Consider the following 23,591-nt stretch of genomic DNA (forward strand, 5'->3'; position numbering starts at 1 on the left):
GTGAAGTCCTGTTATTAGCTGATAACTACATACTCTGTACATACTAAGACTAAAGCTTCAGAATGTAAAGTCAAGTATTAATGGCTGACATCAAGGCAACTGTGGCCTTTTTCTATACAGGCTATGAATGTGCCTTGAAATTTCTATACAGTCTGCTGTGACGTCTTGATCAACTATTGATAAACCTCACTCTCTAACCTTAGCAAACAGACCACACTAAAGCTGTGCTTGGAGGTAGTACTATAGAACTGTTACTAGACAGTAGCCACAGTTTGCAGTTACAGGATTCTGGTAAATTAAATTCTGCAGTGCTTTGCAAGTTCTAGAAAACCAGGCACCTACGAGTCTGAAAAACTATGCTATTAAAGATGAATGTCCAGGATGTATATTTCTTAGAGAGCTATAAATAATATCTATATTTTATTTTTTCAAAAAAGCTATTTTTTTATTCAAAAATATGATTTTAATGAAAAGATTTTTTCAGACATATTGAAAAAAACATTGCCCAAAGCATCACACTGCCTCCACTGATTCCTATAGTGTATCCTGGCACCAGGTGTTCCTCGAGTAAGCGATGCAGACACACCCAATCATCCACATGTTGACAAAGAAGACGTGATGTGAACTAGTCAGCAATTAGCATTATGCTATATGAAGTGGGTGCAACACACTTTGTACTGAAAATATAAAACTGTGTCATTAAAGTAAGGAGGCTTCACATTTCCATTTGACTTTCATAATTATTACTGAGACCTCTGCGGTAGAGGAGTACAGCCACAGGAAATAAGTTTGTTCTTGCTCTGACTCTCCAGGATCTGTCAGAGGAGATCAGAGTTGTTGAACTGTGCTGGTTGTCCAAGCAGAACTATTAAAGCCTATTCACTCAATTTGTAGGTGACAGTGTTAAAATATTAAACATATAATAGGGACATTTTAAATATATCTGTAATCAGAGAAAATAGATCATGTAAATTAGTTTTGTTGTAGTAAGGTTCCCTGTCTGTTAATCATTTTGATGCTCACACATCATCTTTCAGATTACTTTGAAGTCTGAGGCGGATGCTGTGGCCTCAGTGGATACAAATAAATGAAAACAGGGTATCAAGTGCCTGAAGTACTCGGGGTGTGATTAATTTCTGGGCAATTATTCCTACTCTCATGTTATCACTACTGTCAGTGAGGCTTATCTCTGCCTGCCTGCCTCCCTCAGCAACCATGGCTCAGACACAGCCTCCAAACAACCACGACGCATTGTTCTAATGAGGTTACAGCCTGAAGCAGAGTGATTTGTTTTGTCCACGTTACTATGGTGGCCTTTTGGCTGGCCTCTTAATTTCATCAGTGAAGGACTATTAAACAGCAAAGGCTTTTGGGGAAAATGCACCATGCCGAGAGACCTTTTAACATCCTCACAGTTGCAGTTGCGCAACACGACATGCCAGAGATAGTTACGTTTTTAAGAAGCTAAGTATCTCACTATTTATTTGTTATTATAGCCACAGGTGACAATATATTTTCAAAGTCGATTATGTTAAAGGAGACCTGTCGTGCTTGCTTTTGGCACCATTTATGAATTATTGGACACTAATGAGCCCTTATTTATCTCAGGGGGCCTTAGTGGAACCCCTGAGTTAATCTGACAATAGACATTTTAGTTTCTTTCTCATTAAGACAGCTTTTTTTCTGAGTGGCTTATCAAGCTGTCACTTACACCATGTGCAATTTGTGATTTCCACGCTTTGAAAGCTGGTGATCAGATGAACCCTTGTTCTTGTACTTTTTAAAAATATACACCTTATTTATTGAAATTATACAAGGTGCTCAGGATGTAGCACCTCGATGACCGATGTTTATTAAGACAGTATCCTAATATTTAATGAAAATATTGGAGCCCCTGAAAGCATCATTGTTTTATTCATTAACCAACTAACATAATTACAGAAAATAACATGAAAGAGAGAGAGAGAGCAACATAAAAGAATTATCCCCACTCAGGATTTTGGACAGGATGTTGTGGTTCATGGTCTGCACCTTAAACTCAGGCACCTGATAGTATCTTGTGTGACCCTCCCTATAGCGACTGCTTCCATTAAGAAAGCTGCTGAGAGGCTGCGTTGAGGTCTTTACTGCGATGTATTCCACAGAGTCCATTCTGAAATCCACTGAGGATGAGGATCCTGATTTTATTAAAGTTAACTGTAAAGGCAGCAAGCATTACACCGGAATCAATCAGTGAAGCAGAAGTGACGAGAAGTCACAGGAAATATCTGAGCCATACTCACTCTGATGAAATCACGCCCATTGCACCAGTTACTGGAAACCGATATAACCATGGTAACCATTTTGACTCCTAAACTCTCCGACTGTTAAATGCTTATTTTTTAACCACACCCTCAAACTCTATCGCAGCCTTTTCCATTTCACAACTGTGTAACACAACAACAAGATGAGTGTTAGCCTTGTCATCAATTTAACTCAATTCAGTTTTATTTATGCAGCACCAAACAACATCAGTCGCCTCAAGGCGTTTCATATTGTAAGGTAGACTCTACAATAATACATACAGAGAAAAACAAAACAATCCTATGAGCAAGCATTTTGGTGACAGTGGGAAGGAAAAACTCCCTTTTAACAGGAAGAAACCTCCGGCGGAACAAGGCTCAGTGAGGGGCGGGGCCATCTACTGTGACCGGTTGGGGTGAGAGAAGCAATCATCAATATTATCAGCCTTATGAGTAACAGCATTATATGTTCTGAAAGTGATAGCTAATATTCCTTACTCTGTATGGGAAAATAACTATTTGGATAAAGGATAAATTACTAACTTGTTTAAGGAAATGATGTTCTCTTCCTTATTTTTTGTTCCAGTACTGGATGTTCATTTTAAACTGGTTCCCACTCAGTTTAAAAGTTTTCATCAATACAGTTAGCTCTGTATGATGTGAAAGAGAGCACAAATCCCCAATATGGTCACGCATCTCTGGCTGAGAGTATTGAAGCCCCTCCCACTCACTGTTCAAACCAATCAGATGAAACCTGCCTCAAAGCAGTAGTTTCTAAACTAAACTCTCACCCTATCCCTAACATCCTTCATCACATTTCCTACATCCATCAACCTTCTCTATGTTCTTTCACTTTTCCTCCTGCCTGGCTGTTCCATCTTCTGCATCCTTTGTCTAATATATGTCCAATATATCCACTATCCCTCCTCTGCACATGTCCAAACCATCTCAGCCTGGCCTCTCTAGCTTTGCCTTCAAATCCGCCCGACCTGAGCTGTCCCTCTGACACACTAATTTCCAATCCTGTACATTCTAGTAACAATGAAGATCCGAAAATCTTCAGCTCTGCCACATCCAGCTCAACCTCTTGTCTTGTTGTCAGTGCCATCATCTCCAAACAATATATCACAGCAGGTCTCGCTACCATCTTGTCTATCTCTTTCTTTGGATGGCATCTGCAAACATCATGGAGTCCTTGGAGACTTCTGCCTTACCTGATCTGACAACCTGTCCATCACACTGCAAACAAGAAGGGGCTCAGACCTACCACCCAGACCTGTATGGGGTATGTGTTTTATTTTATAAATGTTTCTGTCTTTAATTATGCTCACAGATTGCTGTATTTTTGGTTTTGTTTAATAATCTTATATGCCATCAACCTGCCAGGGACAGCACATGAAAATTAGCCTGTGCAGCTAAATCTGTATATTTATATGATTAATCTAAGTGCTCATGTTAATTAATATTCATTGCCCTTCCAAATAAACATTAACACCCGTCACTGTCCTCATACATGTCCTGTACCACCTTCATATTCTTCTCTGCCACTCATGACTTCCTCGTGCAGTACCACAGTTCCTATCTCAGCAGCCAATCATCTGCTTTCACTGATCCACACAGTGAAGCTCTTTCCGACCTTCTCTGTACTTCTCCGTGTCATCATCCAGGCTGAGTGTCAGGTTGTTTTTCCATTCCTGCCTCTGCATCCAGGTACCTCCCTTCTGGTGAGCTGGTTTCCTGCTCTTTGCAGACACACCTGCATGTCATTACCTGCAGTTAAGAGCCTGCAGTTTAAGGACAGACTGCACAGCACACTCACCTGCTCCACTGGACACTCACCTGGATGCCTCCCTTCCAGAATCTTCACTCCTTGTTACCAATGAATCTATCCCGCGTGATGCTCACTCCTTGTGGTTACCTGTTGCCCAAGTCCTTTGTATTAAATAAAGTCTTTACTGTGAGTGATCTGTTGCCTATCGTGCCCACTTCTGAGTCCAAAACTTTGTATTAGCCCTTGATACTCCACCAGTGCTCACTAAGAAAGCACGCTCTTTCTCAGGATGAAACAATCCTACTGCTCAATGATCGTCACCTGTCTCCTTATCCTAACCCCAACAAATCTTTTGCACAGCTTGATGGTATGGATCATCAACTTTGTATCTACACATCACCTTTGTTCTTAAAAATTGGTCACCCCAGACATCTGAGTCAACAAACCTGGGCTTTCTTCCTACCATCTGTGTCTGGATCACTGCCTTCATAAGAAATAATTCTCAGAGCATCAAACTTGGGCCCCGCACTTGCTTATCCATCACTCTGGAGCTACACAGGGCTGTGTGCTGAGTCCTTTTTTTTTTTTAACCCACTCTATATATATATGATTGTAGTCCTGTCCACTCATCCATCACCATCGTGGTCACTGTTCCTCAGGCTCAAGATGAGTTAGCATACAGAGATAATTCAGTGACTATCAGCAGTCTTTTGTTGAACAACACTAAAACCAAAGAGGTAATACTGAACAACAGGAAAAAGTGTAACTCAGACCACCTCCAGCCCCACTCTGTGCTAATGGGAAATTTCAGCCAATTGGTCAGCCAACACTACTCGTGAAGAGGTGAAGAGGGAACATCAGAGACTCCACTCAGGAAGAGCAACATGGAGAGGAGACTACTCATGTGTTTTTAATATACTGCAGTTGAGTTTCTTTTAACATACTGCTTACCAATGTGCTGTTCAGGCTGCTCTGTCGCAAACAAAAAAGCTTTGGAAGGAGTGGTGAGAACAACAGAACAAATCATTGGTTGCCAGCTGCCATCCCTGGAGGACATAACCAACTCTCACTACCGCAAAAGAACAAAAAAACATTATCAGGGACTGCTCACCATCTGTTACCCTCTGGAAGAAGCTTCATATCAGCCAAAACACCCACCTGTAGATTCAGAGACTCTTTCTTTCCAAAGACCTAAACACTTTTTTTGATAAATGTCTGTACTGACAGCAAACTATGCTGCATTTCTGTCCATTTTAAATATTTATAAAATGCAGATGAATAATGGTATTTATTCATATGCATTTTGGTCTTCAGTGGTTTATTTTAAACACCATGTTGGAGCCACATTGCTAAGTTTTGCTGTTTGCTCTGCTCACAATGACAATGATGCCATTCTACTTTATCTGCTCACCCTGGTCCACTTTTGGTCCTTAATTATAGAAGATAATTAGAGAACGTATAGTAGATCGATGGGGCATCTGAAGTCTGAAGCAGAGCTGCTGGTAGACATACATCACACAGCTGTTCAGGCTTTGAAACACACAGTAGGGGGTAGAACGAGTGGATAGCACCCTGTTAACGCCCAGCAGGGCCAAGCCTAAAATCCAGAAAATCTTCTGTGCTTCTCAGTAGATGGAGAGCTGTGGGAAGTGCTGCTTATTGTCCCAAAAAAATAATTATTCATTTTTATAGTCAAATATGAAATATCTCGCATGTATTCAAACATTTAAACAAATTAAGACAGACATCCCGAAATGTGAACCACAGAAAGCTACTTTTAAAATAATATATGGGGCAGGAAATGAGCATAATATTTCTCCTTCAAAGTAACTGTTTTAGATTTGGGGTCTTTCTTGAAGAAGAAAAAAGCCTCATTAAAGGGTAAGTTTACAGTTATTGCAGTCATTAAAAGAAAGCAACCCTGACTCACAGTTAAGAAACAGGAAACAAACAGCAGTCTTCAATTAGGGTTTTTTTTTTAAATGGCAAAGACACACACGAAAGAAACGTTTCGCAAAACCTTTAATTCTTCTGGTAAAACCACAAAAAATGTATCAAAACAGTTTTATCTCTGCTCAAAGGTACATGCTGCTGTCAGAGGAGTGTAACTGCGCACAAAGTTCAACACAGCCAGGCTTTCTTTGCATCAGCTGGCTCAAACAAACTTAAAACCCCACTCGGAAGAGATAGATAAAGTGTCCAAGCCTTTTAACTCTGCAGGTTTTTTTTCACTGACTGCCAGTGAGGTGGACCAAGTTGCGATCACTATTTTAAGAGATACTGATGCAAAGGATTCTGTGGCACGCTGCATAGTGCCTTTTCTGACCAGTGTGGGGAATAAAAAGGAGTATTTTGCTTGTGTTGCTTCATACAGTTATACTACTTTCCCCCTTGGTGTCTGGCACAGTGGGAGTGGGAGTGCCAGACGAGCTGCCAGTTGCTGATGTTGATCTTGATGTGATTTGGCTGGGGGAGAGGTGTTTCCTGCCACGCCCGAAGTCACTGAAAAACCAACTGCTGATACTTGCCTTCATGCCCCCTCTTGGCTTGGTGTCTCTTCAGTTTTTCTGGCATGCATCGTTACTAGTGCCCAGGCTCTTATGCTCGGTGATGTGGTGGAGTCTGATGCTCCTGTTAGCCCTTCCCCTGATGTGATACCAGATGACACAGTCTGGCTATAGTCTGGCTATAGACAGAAAGCAGCTCATTAAAGTATCTGATGCTACTTTGTCTGCTGCCCAGAAACAATCACATGTAACCCAACCTGTGTCTTACCAATTTTACCAGTCTTTTGCTGTGTAAGTGGTCTCCAGTGTCTGGAATGGAGTGTGAAGTGGTCACTCAGGTCTACAAGTTTTAAGCCTGGTCCATCACCACCATCTGTCTGGACACTTAGGAATCAGGAAAACTCATGACAGAGTGCTCCTCCATTTTCTCTGCCCAGGATTTCAATCTGATGTTGCCAGATACTGTCGATCATGTCTTATATGTCTAACGGGTGATAAACTCAAAAAGTTAATCCCTCCAGCTTCTTCACATCCAATCCGTATTTGACTGAGTAGGACCAAAGATGGTCTTCAATATGTACTCATCACTTTGTATGTCGCCACACGTTTTCCCGAGGCCACCCTGCTGCGTTCATTGAGGGCAAAACCTGTGGTGAAAGCACTGGTTAAGTTTTTCTCCACATTTGATTTGCCAAAATGCATTCAAAATGACCACAGATCAAATTTCATATCAGTGCTGGGTATTAAGCATAAAGTGTCTAGTGCCTGTCAGCTAGAAAGTCAGGGTGTGCTGGAGGGATTACACATGACTTTGAAATCCATGCAGAGAAAACGAACAATGCCACCATTAAGTGTGGAGGAGCAAAAACAATACACAAAATTATGACCTGGGTCAGAACAAAAGCTATAAACAGTGAAATACAACACAGTTCAAAATAAGACAAGACATTAATGCTGCACAAAATCGTTAACCCGGTGATTTCATGCACAGAGCAGTAAAACTGACATTTTAATTCCAGCTCATTATATTATGGCTGAGTGTGGTCTCAGCGCTGCAGCTTTTTTTTTTCAAAGATAATGGCTCAGATGAAAGCTCAGAAACGTTGAACATTAAAGCTTACTGTACCACAGCCTGAAAAAGGAGATGTAGAAATCTCTTTAGTTTGTTAGCAGTAAGGTGAAATTAAATTGGTTGATGGAAGAGGTATTTTCGGCGTATGTTCTGCATTTCCTTGAGCGTAAAAGCGATGACAACATTTATACACTTTCTGCACCACCTAATAACACTGAAAGCATGCTGAAAAAATCAACTTCCAGGCGAGTTTAACCTGAAACTCTGACCATATCCATGTTCAGCATGAGTTACCATGGTGAAAGGAGCCTGTGTGACACAGAACATTCTGCATTTAGGCTCAATCTCTCCTCTGGTCCTTTTCTGTTTTTACTTCTTATTTTGTATTTTTTGCAGAGAGACAGCCACATGCAGTTTGGAAAACTTGACTTGCATATCCTTTAACAAAATTTTGACTGTGTGTGTGTGAGAGAGCTGCAGACATTGTGTGGATTTGATGAGTTTGTGACATTTTGCCACATACATTTTGAGTCATGCATTTTGTCAAAGGAGCTGAAAAATTAGGTTTTGTGTTTAGTTGTGGAAAAAAAGAGTGGGACATATGCTCGGAATTGGCCGCACTATCCATTTTTAGGAGTTTGTAAATGTAAATTTCACTTCTTGGAAACAAAATTTGTTAGCTATAAATCTATGTGTTGTTGTTTTTTTATGTAGAAGGAAGTGTAAATGGTAAATGGCCTGTATTTGTATAGCGCTTTACTAGTCCCTAAGGACCCCAAAGCACTTTACACATCCAGTGATCCACACACACATTCACACACTGGTGATGGCAGCTACATTGTAGCCACAGCCACCCTGGGGCGCACTGACAGAGGCGAGGCTGCCGGACACTGGCGCCACCGGGCCCTCTGACCACCACCAGTAGGCAACGGAAACTTCCAATGTGTTACATGGAAACATTTCTCACAAAAGATAAGAAGAATTGCTGAATATTTGTATTTCTTTTACTTGGCCACACAGTGTACACATTTGGAATGTGTACAAACTGTACTCCTGTACAAACTGTTTCAAGACATTTCTGAGAGGAACAGCATCTACTTGGCAGCTGCTCGTGTCCAAATACCAGCTTCACTGAGTTTTATTGAGCTGACAGACTTTAGAAACGAGCCTTTTTCCCAGAGTAATTAATAGACAGGACATTGTTCTCCATACAGAGTTTGAATGAAACACTGGGCAGGGAAAACTGGTTTTTCTCAGCCAGTGTGTTTATACAAAGAATAACCTTAATGCTTTAGTGTCTTCCAAAAAATCCACAGTTTTTTTCCTCTTCCACCATCAGGTCAAAAAGATTTGTTTTGCTTCAACTCAAGCAACAATCTGATACATGAAGCCATTGTGGAAGTACTAAAACCTGCAGGTTATAGTTTTGTTTATCCTTCCTCCTCTGTGTGTGCGTATCTTGTTAGTCTCAGGCTCTGTGTTTGGTGTCTCTTGTCTTGTCCTCCGTGATTAGTTGAGCTGTGTCTTGTGTTTCCCAGCTGTCTCACCCCCCCCCCCCCCCCCCCCCCCCCCCGATTGCCCTCCTGTGTGTATATATAGCGCTGTCTCCTGCTTAGTGTTGGTCAGAGTTTCTCGTTTCCCTCTCAGTGGCTTTGTTGGTATGACTCCTGCTGGGTCTGACTTTATATGACTTTGTTAGACTCGTATCCAGCAGTAAAGGTGTGTTTTCTGTTTACTCTATCTGCATCTGTGTGTCTGAATTTTAAATCTTAACACTTCACATCAATATACAAGCTCTGCAGACTCGTGACACTGCCCGCTTTTACTGACATCTGGATGCCAACCTAGGCCGGCTAAACCTCAGCTTATTACAGTCTCTGAGCTGGATCTCTGGATGTTTATGGTTTTGGTGCCTTTTCAAGCTTTTTTTTTCTACAGTGCAGTTATCTGGGAAATAATGACTTGCAGTCTACCAGTCTGCTAGCAACCAAAGCAATCATGAGGAGGCTTTTGGTACAGCACCCTCTTTGCAACTAATTTCACCCAGCAACAGCCAGTAACCTCCAGCAACCACTTGCCAAGCATTCAGGGGATGCCATGTTTTCCCTAAAGGTTGCTGCCTGGTCTCCAGGCCTGTGTGGCTGAGGTCTTAGAGGCAAATATCAGTTATGTGCTCATGCTGACTTTAGTGTTTTGCCAAAGTGTCTTCAAACAGACCCACAGAGGTGTAAACTCTGACGTATGGTGTGAATTGTACATTTAATATCTCTGTGGGTAAATTATGAAGCATTTATACAAACACAGACTTTTCTGTGTTCTTTAGCCAAACACGGTAAACAAATGGAGTGCTGCTGACTCTTGTCTGAATGATGATGGGCTTTGAAGATGAAAAACAGATGCCTATTTGTGTTTATTTGTGCACATCTGATTCAAAAAAAATTTATATTCACATACTGCATCAAAGATCTTTTCAGCATGTTCATGTTACTCATCCTGATGTTAGAAACCAGTTACGTTAAATGATCTTTCATTTGCCAAATCGTTTGCACGCAGGAGATTTCGGAGCTCAGACCTCGGCACACCGACACCGTGAGAAGCCACTTTCAGTCAGAGGCCCGGCCGCCACCTCTGTGTGATCTTTGGCTTGTACAGCGTGTATGTCACATTCAGATCAAAGTATCATGAATGAAGCCCTACATTCTCAGAGTAGCAACAGAACTGCTCTAAATAGAGATTTTTAAATAGACAATAGTGTCTATAAATACCCCCCCAGATCTGCTCCATTTTGACTTTTGTGGAACTCCTGCAGTGACACATTCCTGATGAGCATGTGCTGTTATTTATTTTTAGATGCTTTGACGATGGCGTCTCACATGGGATCAGTTTCTCAGGCGAACCGTGATCAAATGGATTTCTGTCCTCACTGCACTAATAAAAGTTGTATATTGAACCCCTAACATTGGTCTGCTGTGACTGTAAGCGGCATTTTATTGTGGTAATAACTTCTTATAAAAATGTTTAATTAATCATAAATTGCTGATTATTTTCTCAATCAAATAATTGATAGTTATAGCCGAGAACCCAAAGGTACAGTTTGACGGTGTTTTTTTTATCCAAATAACCATTCCATGTTTAAGAAGCAGGAAGCTTCAAATGTTTGGGATTGTATCTGAAAAATTGCCTTTAAAGTAAAAAATGTTGCTACTTTCTATAAAATAATTCTTTCACCAGTTAGAGACTGATGGCTGACTCTAACTGAGCCTGGTTATTCCTGAGGTTTCTTCCTGTTAAAAGGGAGTTTTTCGTCCCTACTGTTGCCAAGTGTTTGGTCATAAGGGGTCTTCTGATTGTTGGAGTTTTTTCAGTATCATTGTAGTAGAGTTTCACCTTGCAATATAAAGCGTCTTCAGGTGATCTTTGTTATGATTTGGAGTTGTACTAATGTACTGTTATTGTATTATTGTAATCTGATATATTTAATCAGATTAAGAAGAGTTAAAAACAAACAAACAGGTAGACTTTTGAGTGAATGTCAAAAAGGAGTAATTTTATCCTGTTGAAATTAAAATGATGCTTTCGTCAACTGTAATTGGTGTATAAAAACTTGCTTGGCAACATGATGACATCATAAAATCTAATACAGGAAGAACCTTCAAGTTCCAAGATATACCTGCTATATCGCAACTCCTGATTGTGTAGAAGTTGTAGAAGAAATAAACACACAGACATTTTGTCTATTACATTTAGATACACAGTTGGCAACTTTTATCTGTAGTAAAAATATATATATACATATTTATTTTCTAAAATTTAAATGTGAAACCTAAGTTTGATCATAACTGTCACCACACTGTTTGTATGTGTGTGTTTCTTCAAATTTATGACATAATTAAATATGTGTAAAAATTTGTATGACTTACCATTGACTTATTTTCAAGTGATGTCTTATGACTATAATAAATATTCATATTTTCCAAGCAATTAATATATTTAAAAACATTGTGGTTAGAAATAAAACATTTAAAGTCATAAGAATAATATAGCAGGGTAAAAAGTACAACCTATGTGTAAAAAGAAGTTGGGACAAACTGGTATTATTTAAATGTAGCTGAACAGGAAAAAGATGGAATTTATTATTATTATTATTATTATTATTGTCTGGATGGATTAGTATATGCTAAAAATAGGACCCTATATTTAGCTATATTTCAATAATTTCTTCCAAGAATCCCTCACATTTGATAATCCAGTACTCAGGTCACTACTCATAATTGGGTCCTGGTTGGTGTGTTGCCGGGGTTGTGGGCGGGTGGGTGCATGGGGGCCCAGCCCTGGAGCAGGGTGCCGCCGGTGCGTCGAGCCACCTGGGGGGCTCTTCAACTGGTGGGGGAGATTGTCACATCTTGCAGGAGCTTTCCTCTCCTCAGGAGCTGCCTCTGCAGGAGGGGGAGATACAGGAGAGGTGGAGGAAGATCTCAGCCTGGGTGTTTATTGTCTTATGTAGTCTGGAAGATGAGTGGATGGTGGGGTGGGTGCAGTTTTCTCTGTGGTGGGGTTGGGTGGACTGTCCCGGGCTCTGTGGGGCCGGGCGGCGCTGCTGCACTGGGCCCGGTCTGGATGGGCCTGGGCCCCCTTTCCCTGGCAGGTCGCGGAGTATGGGGGTGCCTACTGGGGTCAGCGGGGGAGCTGGCCCCAGGGAGAGGTCACTTGCCCCTCCCTTCCTTCCCTCCCCATCTCCAGCTGCCTCCCTCTTCCCGCTCCACCACAACCACCCACACATGCAGGGCCTTGGAGTAGGGGTATGTCACCAGGGTGCAGAGGAGGCTACCCCCCCCCCCCCCCCCCCTCTGTCCCCTTCTGGCTGCCTCTGCCTCAATTTTATCCCACAACTTAGACATTCACATTACTCACACTCTCATTACACATACATATAGGATCTTGGGGGTGGGCACGATACACGGAGTCCAAAGTACCATCAGGGTGTACGTTGCCCACCTCTCAATTTTAAATACACGTAGACATTGAGGGCTAGCAGGAGGGACCATGCGCTTACCTGCTGCTCTCTGGCAGGTAGCTCCATGCCCTCCTGGGTTTTAAATGCACCTTAGAACACACATGCATCAACATTACAATGAGCGGGTGGAGGGAGGTTTGGAGTCTTCTCTCACCCCCGTTCTCTGCGACCTGCTGGAGCAGGGGGGCTAGGAGGAGGAGTTGGCCGTCCGACTGCGGTCTGGAGTGTGGAGCCTTCCTGCTGCTGCGGAGTCGGGGCGGTCTGCCTCCCCCCACCGCAGGGAAAAGGGAAACACCACCTGGGTCTGGGTGCAGTTCCCCCCTCCAGGGGCGGGGGCACCTAGACCCGGTTTGTAGAGTACGCTTGGGGAGTGTGATCGTGTGTACAACGTCTCTTTATGTCTGTCTCCACGTTGGTTGAGTGTGGAGTAAGTGCATATGAGAGCATGAGGGTGGGAATGGATGTTTGTATCTGTGTGTGCCTGTATGTCTGTGTCTATATGTCAGGTTGGGTGTCAGGCGCCACCTCTCTGGGGACATCTCAGGCCCTCCAAGGTTTGGAGGCCTATCTCCCCCTACCACCACTTCCCCTGCCAGTGGCGGACCCCCTCAGACATCGGTGCGTTGGTGGTTCTTTGTGTCCGGGGATGGGCGTCCAGGTACACACCGGCTCACTCCTTGGCGGCCGCTTATCGGGGCCTGGAGCCTGGGGCTCGCTCGGGCCACTTCGGAGGTGGGGTGCCCCCGGCCTCTCGGCCTGGGGCTCGGTCACTCAGGCGCAGCTGGCTGCCGGCGGAGCTCACGGGCGCGTCACTGCAACCCCCCCTGGCTTCTGCTCCGCGGCTGCTGAGTGAGCCCTCATCTGGGACTCTCCTCAGCTCTTTCCGGGACAGTGGCGCAGCTGCCCCTCTGTTGGTCTTCCTTGGTCTCTTGTGTTCTGGGGGCCTCTGGATGTCTGGAGTTTTGATCTCATCCACACCTGCTTCATGCCCTGGAGGACGGGGCTGTGGCCCCCCCACACCCTCTAGCAGATTATTACATGAAGGAACCTTTTAAAAAAACAAAAAACAAGCGCGTCCATGCTCACAGGTGTACACACGGGTGATCACACCCACAAACTACACCCTTTTTGGCTCCTACCTCAAAGCACACTGTGTTCTGTTGATCTTATGTGCTGCACAATAATGTTTAACATTTAGTATTTACTGTCATATTCCCATATATCATTGTGATGTTGTTTATTCTATTACTCTTGTTCTCTTCTGCTTGCTTTCTTTTTTCTTTCTCAGCAGGTGATCCAGGTGATTGATATATGCATTTTTTTTTTCTCTGCCCGTTCTGTTGGTTTTTGTCTTTTGCCCTTCTCCCCCGTCCCTCTTCTCAGCTGTTTCTCTTTCCCTCTTTCTTTCTCCCCTTCTTTCCCCCAGTCAAGTCTGTCCCGTATTCAGTAAGTGAAAATAAAATAAACAATAAAAGGTGAATCAAATGGACCATTACGGCAAGGCTGGGATGGTCAGTTTGGTAAAGTAAATCCGTTGGGCATCTTTCTTTGCCTTTAGACAACAATTCTGAGGGCAAAAGAGCCAAACGGGACAGGCCAAAAGAAAAAAAAAAAAAAAAAATCTTTGCATCTGACCTGGTCAAATTGCTTTAAGTAATGCAATTTGCTCCACATGTTCTATTTGCTCCAATAAATACTTGAGGATCCTGGCAAAACAGACTCCAGCGAACGTAAGAAATGTCTTTGTCAAGATCAGCAAGATGTGAACCGCACATTCTTGATGAGCGCAAGAATGGCTGGTCTTGACACAATGTCACTTATGTGCAAAATTATTTTTCTATTCTGCAAGAATGAGCGGAATGCTTTTATTTGTTTTATAACAGCCTGCTTGCTTTGCTGTGCCTTTTTCTCATCTTCCCTCTCTGATATGGCTGTATCCTACACCACTGGTAGACGTGTTCTTTACAGATGATCTCCTCTGGATTTCCAATTTGCAGCGCTCTGACTGTTACAGGCAGCTGCAGTACTTTAGCAGGGCCGTCAAAGCTGAACTGCCCCCTCCACTGTCTGCAAGTGTGACACCTCCATTCCATGCTCTTGTCAGTCTATAGAAGAAAAAGTGGATTAATGTCAGTTCCAAGGAGCCTCACAAAGCAAAGTGTAGCTTTAAACATGAGAGTGATTCTTGTTGAGATGGTCATCTGCAGCATCTGTAAGAGGGAAGGGAAAAACAGAGGAAGACAATACAACACATCAGCCGCATAATAACCAAACTAGCATGTTAAGAGAAGGGGTTTAATTAAATGTAAGCGGCATCAGACAACCGACACCTCAATGTGCTTTGGAGATGTAATGCCTGTGTGTATGTTTTCTCCCTCCCCCATGGCCTTCTCCTCCCCTTGATTTTCCCAAGAGACACCCTGCTGAGGAAAGGACAGGGCAGCTAAAACGTACAAAACAGGCTCTCTGCCGGCTTACGCCACCTTTCTTTGCTCAAAGAGAATCAAACCACGGGAATAAAAAAGGATGGGCAACCCTCTGTCATTTATCTATCTATCTATCTATCTATCTATCTATCTATCTATCTATGGACATAAAACATTACAAAGCAATGTATTTTATACTGTAATCAAATGTCTTCATTATATAATTTAGTAATCACACAACAGTAATTTATTAAGGCATTTTGCCATCTGTATTATATATTGACATCATTCAGTTAAGATAAAAAAAAAAAAACATCAAGCATGCATTTCAAAGCAGGATTGGGCAACAGTTACCTGACCTCATTTGGTATATATTATAATAACATTAAAGTAGCTGAAAAGTGGAAAAACCACCACCATAGGAGTCAAACAAAAAAAAATAAATAAAAATAAAAATAAAAATAAAATAAAATAAAATAAATCCAGTCTCCAAACGTGTTTTTGTCCATATTAAATTTACATATACAAAAAACCCAAACAGTGTGTTGGCACCTTAATGAGGTGAAAGATGTGCTCCAGACCCCTTGTGACGTCTTCTTGTTAGATTTTTTTTTTTTAAACTGGGACATAAAACAAGCAAGCGTGACCAAAAGCAACACCTGCAGAAATGATTCTCACACCTCACTCCATAAATAATCCAAGCACATCTTCTGACAGCAGTCATGCTTTTACAGGAGTGCTGTTTCACAGGAACAGAAGAAACTGAGGAGATGTGTAATAATGGTTTTTCGCCAAACAGCGAGGAAACTTTGCAATCATCCACTGTACTTTGTGCCATGTGCATTTGTGCCTGGTTTTCACAAGTTCTAAAGGTGTGTCATGTGTGTTACTGTTTGTAATGGATATTGCTCTGCTGATGGTTTTCTTTATGATATTAAATGCTAACTTGAAGCTGTTCCTCTAATTCCCTATAACCATGCAAAACAGGTCACAAATGTAGTGTTTAATGTCTTTAAAACGGCTCAGTAGTTTCCCTAAGCAGCTTGGCTCTTGTGTTTTTTTTTTAAGTCACACATTGCACGAGCAGGGGTAATCAGTGTTTTCCTTTGGGACTATTTTCTTGGCATGGTAGTGAAAATTCACAGCACAGCATTGAGTATGTGGGAGTGACTCGCACTTAACTTCAGCGCCCATGTTTATGGTCACCCTAAGCAATTTCCACATAGTAAATTTAGTATATATGGAAAACTTCATGTGGTGGTTGAAAAAAAAACATTCTCGGGCTAAAGGCTGTATATAAAAGATGGAAATAGCTACTGTGCTGCCATCCACTGTCCATTTAGAAGTTTGCTGTCTTGTATTTGTTTGTTTGTTTTGCTTTTATTTTTAACACCAGATGCTTTTTTTGAAAAAGCTGAATGGCAAATGGTCTTTTTATTCAATTTCTTGCGGTTAAGAAAAATACATCATATCAACAATTTGTATAGTTTTTCATGATTTTGAGCACAATATTTATACAGACCTGCTGTACTGCTCAGTTTTTGCTTAGCTGTTGCCAAACTTTTAAACAAAAAGAATTAAACATTTGGAAAAATAAGACATCAAATATTTAAGATGATTTCATCCTCCATATTTAGACGGTTAACATGTGAATGCATTTTCCAGAGGATTACAGCGCTGTCTTTTAAGGTAAACCTTCTTCTGCACTAGGACTTTGTGAAAGCTCTGTCTCAGAGTCCACCTTAAAATGACGCGAGGTCTACTTGTGGATTTATCCTGCCAGCAGCAAATTACACATCACTCCTGGATACAAAACATCTGGACAACAAAAGGCTTGGAGGAGTATAAGCTGAGGCAGATGTGAAGAAGTGCAGCAGATGGACTGATCTCCTCATCATGAATCCAGCTCTGGTGCTGTTGGCGTTGCTGGCCTCAGTGGCAGCTCAGTCTCAAGACCATTATGACATGGGCTGGGTCAATGGCTACCGTCAGGGATTCAACTTCCAGTGTCCCCACGGTGAAGTCATCGTGGCCATCAGGAGCTACTTCAGTGAGAATGATGGCTCCGACCGCCTGTGGTCGTTTGAGTGCCAGCCCACACCTGCGGGTCTGGGGGAGCCCAGTGACTGCTGGTGGGACGACATCAACCGTGCTGGGATGGAGTGGTGGGTCCGCTAAGTCTTAATCTGTCTTTTACTTGCTTGGTGCCAACTTCTATTTGCTTTTTAAAACTTTGACAGCTGTGTGCTGAGGCATGCTGGAAGACAGTCATATGCGTCCCAGGTTTATAGATCAGAAAATGTCATTCATGTTTAAGCAGTCAGCTGTAAGTCGGCTCATAGCAGTAAATCATTTAATGTGAAGATGCACAAAACCCAGTCTGTTTAACTGTTGGAGTTTACAATCTTTCTGAAAATGACATTATGCTAAATGGCTTTTAGGGGCTTTAGCCAGCTACTTGCAGCAATACCAAAATAAGTGATGCACAGTGATTGAGAGCATTAGGTTGTAAATGCACTCAAGGGACAATCCCCAATGGAAACATCAGGGAAGCAGGAAAATCTTGTTTTTCCTCAGTGGAGCAGCTGTGGACACGCTTGGATTTGTTCTTTTATGTAATAATTATACAAGTAATGCATCCCGGAGCCAATAAGCATCACTCGGCTGTTAACTTCAGGCAAATCCAAGAGGCACAGCTTTGTTGGTTGTTGCTCCAACTAGCCCATAAATGCCACTGTTACTGGGTGGATCACTTAAACACAGCAGCAAAATATCAGGAATAGACGTCACAGGCTCAAACTCATAGGTTTTGTCATGAACTAAAGGTGGAGATTAAAGTGCAAAGCAGAGGAGCGAATATAATCCCTGTGAGGTGTGAAATCAATCAATCAACGCACCACTGAGAGTTTAAAAATGGTCCAAATTCCACAGTAAAAAGATCAGTGTTTCTGTTCTCCCTGGAGACCCAGTGCAGTTTAACGTCCACATCCAGCCGAGTTAGAAGTTAGCAAGAAGTTAGCTTGTCTATCTACAGATGATACACCAAGTTTTGATTGAAGGATTTCTAAATCAAACTGAAACACCGCGCTGAAAGAGCTTTGAATATAAACAAGGAGATTAAAAAGCAGTTTCTAAAGTTTCCACATATGTGGCCACCTGGTGGCTAGCTACAGAGCTATGGTTAATATAAACACATTAGCACAGGGAAGATGGAGGACAAGGGTCAAACTGTTCTTAATAAAAGTTTATAATGAGGGTTCCCAATAAGCAGAGGACCAAACTTCAGCTAAGAAAACCTCTGAGACAATCCGCAGCACATGGTTAGTCATTTATATGATAGAGGAGGTTCTCAGAATAGTAAGAGTGCTGAACCTGTGAGGACAGGAAAAAAAGTATTCAGTTATGACAGAAACCACCACATAAACACTAGCCCCTGCACTTGCTCCACTTTATTTACTCAGGCATTTCTTACATTATAAGCAGATGCAACCAGCCAAACATAATTTGAAAACAGTAATTAAATTACTTTTTAAGCTGAAGTTCTTTGGACCTATAAGGTTGTCATACTCAGAGTTAGTATGTAATAACTTTCAGCTGTTCTCAGACTTTCCACATATTTGTCCTTCTGTTATTTTCATAAAACATTGCTTTTTGTTCTGTTGTTTCATTCAGAGGAACAGATCCAGGTCCTCCTGGGTCTGTATGAATCACCATCTCACTGCAGAGCAGCCATAAGTGTTTTCCGCTGAAATTTCTGGGAACAGTGAATTTTAAAGAGCTTCGTCCAATTGTGTTCTTTAGGGATATCCGTGCATTTTGTAGGCCACATGTTTCACGTGTTTCTGAACTTTTGCAATATGCCATTCATGAAAAAAGGATTAAAAGGATCACTGCAATGCACAATAGGCTCTGACAGTAAGAATCCACTAGAGCGAAGAAGAAAATAAAATGAGTCCTTTCCAACTTGACATAAACATTTCTGACTAACTATCAGTTCCACTGAAAGGTTGATCTAATTAAAGGACTTGGGTCAACCTTTAGAAAACCGGTTTGGGTCTATGATTCAACCCGCTGTTTACACAGAGACGTCAGTCTACAATTCCCCCTCCAAACAGACCGCTTATCTGTTTCAGATGACTCTTTCTGGTTTGGACAGCAGAACACATTTGTGCTCTTTAGATTTATTTCAAGTTGAGCTTGACTGCACCCATCCCACTGATTGGTCTGCAAACACTGTGAAGGCTCTTTACCGCAGCCTCGCCTGCCCCTCTTTAACATAGCTGTCTGTTTGAATTACACCAGGGAGGACAGTAAACTGCAGGGAAACTTAGCCCCCGACTGAAAGGCTGCAGGCCAGGTCCATGTTGCCATGACAAACGTCTATGCATGCTGCATGTCTTTAGCCCAAACATAAAATAGCTGGTCTTTCCACCAAACTGTCTAAATGAGTCTCATCTAAAACTGTTTCTCAGCTTTTTAACTGTTGAATATATATTAAGTAAGTGTTACTCACTTAATGACTTTTATACTTCTTTGCAGGACTTCAACATGCACCCGTAATGGCCTGGTAGCAGGTGTTCAGAGCAAGTACTTTGAGTCCACTCTTGACCGGGAATGGCAGTTTTACTGTTGCTTCTACAAACGCCGCTGTCCCTACTCCTGCATGTAGGTTTTCAGATTGGATTTCGATTTTTTTGAGTGGGGATGCAAAATTCAAACAGAGAAATTGTGAACAACTTGAGGTTTTGAAGCGTCAAGCAGAAAATTTTAGACGTCATCAACTTTTTGAAACCAGACTTCACAAGTCTGGTTATAAAAGGATTCCTGACTCTAATAACGACCATAATGTGACCACAGAATTTGATCATAAAATAACGACAAAATAAAACTCGTGTTTTAGTGACTGAACCCATAAACTTGTCAGGAAAGTGCTTACTGAGCTCATTGAATAAGGGAGCTGAATGTTATTTTCTCACGGACTTCTATACAACTGGATATATCTTTTTTTAAGCCAGAGGAGTCGCCCTCTGCAGGCCATCAGAAAGAATGCAGGCTTAAGGCTCTTTAACTCACTTTCAGACCTAGTTGCTAGCCATGCCTTACATCATATCCTTCAGTATTACCTCATTTTTTTCCCAGTCAGACCACATTTAAAAAATAATCACACTGTTATAAATAGACTTTAAAATATCAAATGACACCATTAACCATTGAGATCTAGGCTAATTTTCACATAGACTTCTAGACAGTCGCACATCTTTTCTCCTGCCACCTGCTGGACATTAGACAGAATTCAGGTTTAAGCCACATTAGTCTGACTTACATCTTTTGTACAGTATATAAGATGTTACTTAGTTGGCTTTAACGATGCTGTTAGGTAAACTGTGAGCGTGGTATTAATGTTTTTATTTGTATCCGGTTGTTCAGTCTGACGTCACTAGCCGTGTCTGGGTCTAAACTCTGCTGCAGGTCCATATATCAAACGATCACTATGGCATTACTGAGAGTTGAAAAACTGTCTAAAGTCTTTCATCTTTAATAAAATGATCAGCGTTCTGCTCTACCAGGTGTAGCAATTGAGTTTAGCATCCAGGCATCCATGAAAACGGAATTTATGACATTTAACGGAGTTAGAAGTTAGCAGGGAGTTAGCTCGCTAGCTTCTATCTAAATACAATATAGCATGTCCTGACTGCAGGGTTTTGGAAACAAATTAAAACGTACAGCTCTGCTATCACTTCCAGCATAAATGAAGACAGAAAACTAAACAGCAGTGACGTTTGTAGGGTTACTGAAGTTGGGCTAGCTGGTATATAATGATGTGCTACGGGACCGCTAGCGACACAGCTATGTTAGCATAATATAAACACGCTAACTTTTTTTCCACTCGATAAAAGTTACCGTGAGTGTTCTCGGTGGTCAGGAACAAATGTAATCGCATGGCAGGATGCTGTAAAAGGACCAAACTTCAGTCAGGAGAACAACTGATCCATCCACAATACGAGGTTAGTCATTCATATACTGCTGCATGGGCTGGGCTGTAGTTACATCCCAAGGTTTTAAAAACTGAGCTTAAATAAATGATTAGCGGTAATAAAAGCCGACGGAGGTCAACAGTGATCACTGACTGTTTTAGGAGCTTTTTGAGATCAAATAGAAGAAAATATATAACATTAAACATGTTAACCACACAAAAGCCATATTAAACGCAGACTACTTTAGACCCGGAAGTAGGATTCGTCGCGTCATCACTGAACAACCGGATTGCTACAAAACAGACTGACTCAATCAGCAAATGGTTAATAAAATTGTGATTTGCGGCTTCCTGCAGGAAGACCACTGACATTCCTGAATACTACAAAGAAGAGGGAGAGCTAGTTGTCCCAAGTTATGGATACTTTATCCGAGGTGCCCAGACCACCTTCAGTGGAGTGCTAAGGTTTGTCAAGAACATTTTTCCATGTCTAACTGCAGCTGTATGTTTATATCTCAAAATCAGACCTACGGGATCAGAATTTATTGGCACAGTGGACGAGACATGGAGGAAACGATAAAACTTGATTCACGTGTTGTGGTCACACTCACAAGATGTTCTTTCTTTCTTTCAGAGATCGGCAGTGGAAGTACATCCTGTGCAGAATGACAGACTTTGACTGTGAATTTAACAATTTATAGACATGTGAGGAGTTTTTTTATCGGTGCATAAACATTTTTAATACATATTCACATATACATTTAAAGGTGACCTATTATGCCTTTTATTTTACTGTCTTATATCTCCTGTTCCACTGTCAGGTGCTCATATTAAACACGGCCAAAGTCACAACCCCTGTGAGCCAAATGCTCAGGGAAGATTCAAACATACCTGTATCCATCGCTTCAAACAGCCAATCGATCAGTGAAAGAGAGATAGGTGGTTGCTTTTTGGTAAAATTACCCCTCACAGTTACTGACAGCCGAAAGCTGTTCAAACCCTCTGTATGAGAGGAGCATCCAATCAGAAACAGTTGGTTTAAAGGGAGGCAGCTTTTGTATAACGTTTCTGCTCATGTTCATGGACAGAGATTCTCCCTTTTTTTGTTTGATTAGACCTGAAGCTAATGTGTTTCTACAGGAAGTGCTGTAAGTTTCAAGACTCTTCATATGGGAGGAATCAGCCTGGCAACCGAGAAAACTGATCTTTAGAAAAAAAAACCTCTTCCTTTAATCCAAACCCTGTTTTTCCGCAGCTAATGTTGCAGGTAATTGAAAATCCAAAAGATGTTTCAGGCATTTTAAATGTTTGACACCACGGCCATTGGGGCTATTCCTGTTAACTTTATTTAAACGAGTTTAAACCAGAAAAAACATGAGAACGAGCTGCACCAGGGCCCCGTATAAGAATAAAATATGAAGTTGGAAATAGGTCCCCTTTAAAACAGCATAATACTGATGTTAATCATAAGTGACTTGGTTCATGTTTTCATCCATATGTATAGTATACATATGTATATTTTATTTTATGCATTTTTAACCACTGTTTCTATTAGTCTGGCATGAAGAATATAAATATATCACATAAACAGTTAAAATGAACATCTCCATGGTGGTTCTGGGGGGATTTGGGCTTCTCTGGGCTCTCTGGACAGCTTCAACCTTTTTTTGTTTGTTTGTTTGTTTGGTTACTGGATGAAGTGGAAGTCCATTGGCAGCACGTCACAAACAAAACAAAACAAAGTGAATTTGATACTCTGTTAATGGCTGTGGAAAACACAGCTCATCAGGCTCCCCTCCAAGATTTCCCGAACACGTGACTTTCATGCACATAATGGCATTCACAGAGCTGACTGAGATACTCTGCTGGTAGTAACATCGGATCAGTCATGTTGGGAGCAATGAGAGGCTCTCTCTGAGTCACTGGCGAAACAAGATTTGCATGCAATGAACGAGGTCCCACCTGCTTCCTCTGTCCATCCTTTATTAAAGTGTCTTGTCCAGTTTGGCAATTATAACCTGTACTTAAATCCATGTAACCGTGCTGTGTGAAAACCTGGATTAAAAACCTCATTTATTTAATGTGAAACTCTGTTGTGTTCAGTTTGAATTTTATTTCACCTAAAAATATAATAAAAGGGAAATAAAAGGCTGTGACGGTGGCAACAAGAGCTTTTATTGAAACATTAAAATAACCACGTTAGTATCTCAGAGAAAGAATAATGCAGCTACCCAGCTGTGATGACATCAGCAGCTTCTCTGGGCTTAAATTGGCTTAAGGTAGACTCCAGACTGCTTCATATCGCCATAAGCAAAAACTCAGAGGCAGATTGTTTTGATTATCTGTTCAACAGCTCACAGGGTTTTATAAAGAAAGCTGCGTTCAAGTCACACAACTGAACAAACAGATGGAAGGACCACGAGAATGAAAGTGTGCAGAGAGGTAAGAGACTGTGGAAGGTAAATCCCCCGGTAGCGCCTGTAAAGCTGATTAGTGAACAAATATCATGTTTGTTTATTTTTCAGTGACGTTGATTCCCGATGGC

The 23,591-nt window shown here is 41.6% G+C and overlaps 1 protein-coding gene across 1 annotated transcript; it reads left to right on the plus strand.

Annotated features, from left to right (window-relative positions):
* Nucleotides 1-16,915: 16,915 nt before the first annotated feature.
* Nucleotides 16,916-23,129, plus strand: dpt (dermatopontin). Its single transcript, XM_085348089.1, has 4 exons — nt 16,916-17,237; nt 19,612-19,737; nt 21,404-21,511; nt 21,681-23,129. The coding sequence occupies exons 1-4, from the start codon at nt 16,969-16,971 to the stop codon at nt 21,745-21,747; spliced, it is 570 nt and encodes a 189-aa protein (XP_085204215.1). The 5' UTR covers nt 16,916-16,968; the 3' UTR covers nt 21,748-23,129.
* Nucleotides 23,130-23,591: the final 462 nt, after the last annotated feature.

Source organism: Diplotaxodon limnothrissa, linkage group LG23 (genome assembly GCF_057381915.1).
Source record: "Diplotaxodon limnothrissa isolate DT_005_m linkage group LG23, D_limnothrissa_male_GT1.1, whole genome shotgun sequence".
NCBI lineage: Eukaryota > Metazoa > Chordata > Actinopteri > Cichliformes > Cichlidae > Diplotaxodon > Diplotaxodon limnothrissa.